This window comes from Clupea harengus, chromosome 14, assembly GCF_900700415.2.
Source record: "Clupea harengus chromosome 14, Ch_v2.0.2, whole genome shotgun sequence".
NCBI classification, from domain to species: domain Eukaryota; kingdom Metazoa; phylum Chordata; class Actinopteri; order Clupeiformes; family Clupeidae; genus Clupea; species Clupea harengus.
Window position 1 is genome coordinate 21599610 of NC_045165.1, and position 7500 is coordinate 21607109.

Here is a 7500-nt window from a genome sequence, read left to right on the forward strand (position 1 = left end):
AGCCGCCTGTCACTTCGCATCACTCCGCCTTCACCCGCTCCCGAGCTGGGAGACAGGAGAACTCTTCCCATGATGCCTCGTGACAGCTCTCCCCTCCCAGGCAAGAGGAGGGCGATGGCGTTTGCCCAGGGGGAGAGAGAGGGAGAGAGAGAGAGCACTACCGATTACAGGGGGAGGCAGTTAAAATGCTCTCCAACCAGACACACAGGATGGAGAGTGCATCTGCAGACAGCCCAGAGTGTGCTGATTGCACTGAGGAGACAAAGGGTCTTCATTTTTAGCCCTCTAGGAGAGTTGCTACAAATCACTGCACATAACCAAAGCCACCCACTTTCTACTTATTTGCAAATCCATATAAAAAGAAAAGGTTTCTTTTTTTTATCGCAGAGCAGGGGCTCAGCCTTTTTTGCACATCTGGTGTTCGAGTAGGCCAACGCTCCTTCCATTTTTTCCTCCTGAAGTCAGACTCTCCCACAGGGAGCCATTCTGATAATTCACAGTTATGGCATCCTAATGACTATACGAGTATGGGGCGCAAAAAAATGTGCACATTAGTCTTTCACCTTCCTCCTCACCTCCTGATCCATAGCTGGCTCTCGCACCCTCTCTCTTTCTCTCTCTCCCTCCCTCTCTCCTTTTCATTTTTTTCACTCTTCCTCTTTTTCTTTCTTGTTAAGCCTAATGGGACTTGAGTGAATTTGCCTTTTTGGACGGAGGACTAATTCGCAATTACGAAGAATAACTCCCTTCAGGACGACTGGTGGCCGAGGCAGACACCGCTTGCATATTTTATGACGCTTAATTTGTCCGCTGCCCCCATTTATTCCTGCTCTGTGGTTGTTTGGGTGGAGGCTGAGGTGAGGCGAGGCGCTGTCGTCGGTTGTCCACGGGCCTGCCGTCCACCAACTGAGAAACTTCCAGCGGAGTATAGGGCTGCAGCCGGTGAAGTGCATGAATGCTTTGTGTCTTTCCCCGAACATGACTGGATAATGCGGAGGAGAGAGGCCTTTCATCTAGCCTTACGAACAGGCGCGGCCGTGTATGCATACGAGCTCACTGCCCTGGGCTGACAGTTTAATTGTGTCTGACGAAGGTGGCATCCCCAAGAGCTCACAAGAATAGATTTGTTCATGCCTTATGTGCAGGAAAAAACAAAGGGGATGTCCCTCATGTTGAGTTCTCAAATAATTTTTTCACTTGGAGAGACCTTTTGTTCAACCGGATTACCTTCAAGAGACAATGCTTGTGTGAGACGGTGTTAGAGTAGGCAAAAACTGAACCGTTTCCACCATTGGGCCAGTATGAATTAGGGCCATCAGCAGGTCAGCTGGAGCCCTTCGTTTCAGGCTTTAAGCCCCGTAAACAAATTTGATATGCATTTCCACCATCGGGCCAGTGGCCCCACAGTATTTACCAAGAACCTGCCCAAAATGGTCAGGTCTGGGCGCAAACACATTAAACAGCCTCTCACTGTTTTTCATCTGGTAGATCAATTCTAAATATACTGCATGTTCTTCTCTGCAGAGAAGACGTGAAGGCTGCCCAAGTGACGCTCCTTAGAATGTTACCAGTCACACTGCTGTCATTACTGGTCTTCTACACGGGTCCCCCACAAGGACCCGCTCTACTGGAACCAGTAGACCAGACCAGTTAGGTGTTACTCATCCTCACGCTCCTCTTCTCCTTGTTCCCCCTTGTGTCACCACCCTACTCCCTCCACCCTGCTCCCTCCACCCTGGAGTTTGGTTTGAAGGAAACGTGTGAGTCTGAGTCTGGAGAAGTTAGAAATTGTCACTGTGCCTAGAATGGTTAGAATTAACATTCAAATACATCGTACATAATATAAACAAATTTGTCTCCTCTATTGATTAAAATTGTCATGTATAGGAATAGAAAATAATTTAGCAATCCATATCACAGGTAGACTGAAGATGTGGCTCTAATATAAATCTACTAACAGCATATGCTATATTTACCATTAGATAGCCAGCTGAAGGTACAGCTTCAATTGTTTAAAGCACGTTGTGGCTATCGTAGCCTGTTTAAAGCACACTGTAGGTTAGGATAACATGCTAATCGTTCCTTGCAATAAATTAGTTTCAACAATCATGTAATCCCAGTTTAATATTAATTAAACATCCATACAAATTTGAGCCAGGCTTTCTTCTCAGCCTTTATGCCTGTCAACCGAAATCCATCAAAAGTGTTACAGCCGTGTTGGTTCTTCTCCCCTGCTTTATAAAGGCACCCTTGCACGTTAACAGCCCAAATATTAAGCAGAACCCTGAGTTTGGGTGCTGACCAGCTCTACCAATTGTATATTTTCTGTTCTGTTCTGTTCAGTGTATTTGGTTGTGTGTGACTAGTTATTTTGTAGTTTTGGTACTGACCCTGTCTTACCTGACTCAGCTAACCCCGCCTTTCACCTTGACCTCAAGCACTAGTTGGTCTGAGTTGGCCCAAGGGTAATCAGCGGCCAAAAGCCCCTGGTCGCTGGCCCTGAGGAAGCTCAGAGACCACACAATCAAGCCCCGGAAGGGAAATGGAAACGCAACTGGGCTTGGCACGCACTAGCTCGTTGGCATTTGGCCCGGAAGTGGAGCTTATCAATCAGCTTATCAATCAACCAGCTTATCAATTCTGCTTGCTGGCAAAAATTGTTTACTTTCTTTGGTGGGGCATAGAGTTTAGGAAGTAATTGCTGATGTACATTTGAGTCTCTGAAATTCACCAGTCAAAATGGTTACTCCATGATCTTTAGACCAACTGTAGCAAAGCCCACCAAGCAAGGTCAATCAGCACCCCTACAGAGAGACCTAGTGCAAGGTGCATGTCGCAGTTATTTCAGAAGATGAAAATATTTTCAAACAAAATGGCCGCCATTGCAGGGTGTTTTCCTTTGGGCTCTTCTGGCCTCCACCTCATCTTCTGCAACTCTCGCTCACCCCCGAGTCGTGTCGGCGACGGGAAAAAATCTGGTAATTATGAGTGCCTCAGTCTCTCCTGGCATACCTGCACTTCAAAAGACCCTCTGTGTTCTACTCGCGGGGCATATGAATAATTCAGCAGTGGGGGGAGGAGGGGGGGGGGGGGGGGGGGGGGGGGGGGCGGAGGGTGTTGGGGGTGGGCAGAGGGGTGGGCGTGCTGGCCGGTGTTTGTCGGATAGTTAGCGAGGCCACACCATCTGTTTCCCCAGCTCCAGACACACGGCCCAGGCAGGGTCATACCAGGCTGGGGAAACTCCTTGCAGGTGATGCCAGCACGTTCCTGCCACGGGAGCTGATAAGTCTCCCGTGCCATGGCACACTCCCGTGGCACAACGGAGCTCTCTGTTCCACCCGCACCCACAATAACTTTCCACTGAGCAGTGACAGAACTAGGTTCAGCTCTCAATAACATTCAAGGCTCACTCCGTGACCAGTCCTAAACCTGAGAAGATGTATGAGCCTCGATGAGTTGCCAAGCAAAGTCACTGAAATTGGGTCACACATGGACAAAGACACAGACACACACACAAAACACACCACAGACACAGATACAGACACCCACAGTCACATACACATGTTGGATCAGTGAAGGGGAGGTTGTGAGACATTCTCAGTTGTGTGTGAGATGTCATGATGTGTATGTGAGGTGACTGAAATGACAAGGTATATGTAGGGTAGGGTATAATGGAGGGTCTTACCAGCTTGCGGTTTGATAACTGGAGGTGGTATAAGGGGGACTATGATAGGCATGCTCCCATGATCCTTTGTGCTGGGATTGGAGGTGGAGGGGGTGGAGGATGGCTCCGACATCACTCCATTCCGAGGGGTAGGTGTGGAGCGAGAGCTGTTGGCATGGGGTGGTGAGCTGGTGCTGTTCTCCATCGCTGAGGCTCTTTGCAAAGAATTTTCTAGAAGCAATGAAGGAACACAGATGGTCTCTTAAGATTAGGTTCGGCCCAATATTTTGTTAGGAGCGGCACAGTCTCAAATTAAACATCTATGTATTACTTTTTCAACCAAAATGTGGTGGAAACCACTTTATAAATAATTTTTATGGAGAGATTCTGTTGAAAGACTGAAAACTATAAATAATTTCGAAGGAGAGTGGAACTATTTTTCTAAATGAAGCCAAATTCAGATTTCTACTTAGACATTGCAAATAACGATCATGCAATTAGCATTTCCACTGCAAACATGGACATCTCTTAACTACAGAGGTGATGGTGATTGGGGATTAGTGATGTGACAGTGTTTACAAAGCATCCCCCAGAATGCCCAGTGCAATCACAAGTGCACAGTGTGAGAGGCGTCTCCACCATCCAGGCCTGTGGTATTGCAGACGCATGCCACGCAAGTTTGCTTTCATTTTCTGGCACAGGCACAGACTTCCATCAGCAAACACCACCCAGCCAGCAGAGCCTGCGCCACAGCACACATACTTCACTCACCCACACACACACACACACACACACACACACACACACACACACACACACACACACATGCACACACACACACACACCAACTAAATAAATGCCACTTTCCTGTACCTGCAGCCAACAAGAGCAGGATATTTTTTTAAAGGACGAGGGATGAATAAATTATCAACAGATTTCCATTTGTCATTACAACTCAATGTGTACTTGGGGTGGGGGGTTACGATAAATGAGTTAATTAGGTTTGATTGTTTTGCACCTAATCTCGGCGTCCACAGTGACGACGGTGGACAATAACAAAATATCGTAATCTGTGCGTCACGGATTTGTCTGATGATGGAATGTAATTATGGGGCGAGAGCAGGGGCAGGGGCAGGCGCAGTGAGTTAGCGGCTTCCGCCGACGCTCCTTACAGCCTAAATCTCCCTACTTTTCCCACACGGGCCGGCAAACGCCCTGAGGGAATTAACTTCATTGTGTCACCATCCAGTCCCAATCCTCGTAGGGGCACTGCCGCTCACAAGAAGCTGTAGACACTTGACAATTTAAATCCTGCTAATACCCTCAATTTCGTGCGGCGGGGAGAATGTTTCAGATGAACCCGGGATCACTCCTCTGCTGAGCTCATCTGGATTTCCTCCGAGAGGAAACAATGGGAAAAGCTCTAGGGCTTAATCATGATAAGTTGCTCTGAACTTTGTGGCCTGTGCTGGGTAAAATTGGACGCGCTGCTTACAAACTTGTGATTAACTTTCTCAGTCCTACCTCATTGAAACAATCAATAGATTACAAATGGCAAATGATTTGACACCTGTATCCATGTCTTATCAGGTGAGGTGTATTTTCTATGTTATCCATCTTTTTTGTGCGCTTACCTTTGACCACTGAGATGTGCTGCCGAACCTCCCCATCCGGATAGTTCCGGATCTCAATGTCGTCTGAGTCTCTGAGCTCCACCTTGTCATATCCGTACCAGCCCAGCAGCTCATTCATAGTGTTCTCTGCAAAACTCTGTCGGGGGACAAGAGTGAAACCAGCAAACAATTTTAGTTCGGAACAAAAAAAAAAAAATGAGGCTTCAGGAGTGTAAAACATGCTGCATCACCAAAAACAATACCCCACACGCCAGTTATGTCAAATGCATGGCTCAGTCCACTGCTTATGCCAGCTCTGGTGTAAGGGATGAGCAATGATTTGGTGTCCTCTGATTTAGTCCACAGGTAAAGTTCATTAACCAAAAGGGTTGAATGAAGGCTTCATTTCTGTGTTTGGAGCCTTTCCTTGTTTGGAGTGTTCAGTATTTTACACTCATAATGAGAAATGGAGCTGTGGTGTAGATTTGGTACATTTTAGCATTTTAAACATGTCAGGTCATCAGTGTCCACAGGGTGGTAACTTGAAGACTACATCAAAATGTTTTATCATATTAGCTTTCAACATCTGATTCGCAACACTGTATATCAACCTCATTCGCTGACTCTGATGCTTTTACTGGTTCAATAAGCAGGTTACGACTCAAGACTGAACTGCGCTATATAAAATCTGGTATTCTCATCGGTTTCAGATTATTGGTGATAAAATATAAGGTCCATAGTCCATCTACTTGACAGGGATAATAAAGTTGATGGTTAGAGTTACAGAGGACAGTATGATTTTTTCAAACTGATGCGCTAGAAATGCTTGCTTGTCTGTCAGGGATTAGAATTGCAGCTTCCCTGTGAGGAATAGCAAACATTTTAAAAGTCTGTGGCTGAGTCATTATTGCCTGAAGAAATGCCAGGAACTCAGTATAATGTTTGTCAGTCTATCCATTCCTCTGTTCGCTACAGCACCTTGTCGAACAGGCAGGAATGAAAACATTTCTGCAAGTGGAAAGCTTGAGGTGGATTGCGTTGCTACAAAATCACGTGGGTGGGGTGGCAGTGAGATTCAGAGTCTTGAGCCTTATACCTGGCTCTGGACCAGGGATGTCTATGTGCTATAAATGCAACACAAGCTTGAAATCGTCGTGGTAAACACAGGCAAGGCAAAATTAACTGACAACAAGCCAGCAAGGAAAACAACATGCCCACAGCAGCACTTTCTTCCTTTGTGTCATCTCCACATCACCTCCAGGAGAGAGTGACTACTTCTACCTCAAGGATTCAGTCATGAGTCCAGAGGCTACGTTCCAGCGGCTAAAAAAAGTTAGGTAAATCATAATCATGAATCACTGCAAGGTCAGTTTGCATCTTTATACAAAGACGCTGTAAATCACTGAACGGTCAAGACCAAGCTACACCTCAGACACGGAGTACTGCAAACCCTCATATCTCTGTTTGACAAATCAGACTGACAGATGGACTCAAACAAGTCAGTCTGTAGAGATGCTGAAATCTCGTAATTAAGAACATCCTAATTAAGAGCTGCAGTTCACTAGAAACCACTAAAGGATATCATTTCCACTGACACTTCTAAAACCCTCCAGATGTTACATACAGCAAATCACAAGTCCCACACCAATGACAGTAGCATATGGTTGTCTTTAAGTGCAAACAAATGATGCACAGTACTACAGTTTACATGACAATAGTCTAGCAGGATTTAGCGAAACATAGGTAACGGAATTCTTAGCCACGGGTTAGCGCGGGAACTCCTAACACCTTTGTCTAATTTGCCCAGTCATGTCTCTCCAGCTCCACATAAAACCTGCCGACGTCATGCCTGTCATCGACACAGCCCAGGTTCTGGAGGAGTCAGACCTCCTGCTTAGAACAGAGACTGTAACCATCCCTCTGTGGGTGGCAGTCAGGAGTCTATTCTTACATCCCCTTTCATGGTCAAAACCACGGAGAGACCGCCACGGCTTTCTGCCGACATCCCTCTCAGGCGCTTCAGCCTGTGAAAGAGGTTGGTGTGTGGCATGATTTAAAATATCCGACAAACCTGTTCCAACGTCCCTTGTGGTACCTCGTGAAATAGAAACAAACCAGTAGAAAACACTTTTTTTTTTACAAACAGATCTCTTAAACATTTGAAGTACTATTATCAAATGGCTATAAACTGTCTCCTAGTTATCTATGACCAGGACTGTAAAG

General features: G+C 46.2%; 1 protein-coding gene across 5 annotated transcripts in view; it reads right to left on the reverse strand.

Annotated features, from left to right (window-relative positions):
- Positions 1 to 7500, reverse strand: part of sobpa (sine oculis binding protein homolog (Drosophila) a) — a 44028-nt gene that overhangs the window by 28111 nt on the left and 8417 nt on the right. For all 5 annotated transcript variants that reach the window (XM_031580202.2, XM_031580204.2, XM_012823719.3 and 2 more), the window contains 2 exons: positions 5299 to 5434; positions 3686 to 3895 (listed from right to left, as the gene is read on the reverse strand). In XM_031580202.2, the coding sequence (XP_031436062.1) occupies positions 3686 to 3895; positions 5299 to 5434 (346 nt within the window). The remainder of the gene's footprint in view (positions 1 to 3685; positions 3896 to 5298; positions 5435 to 7500) is intronic.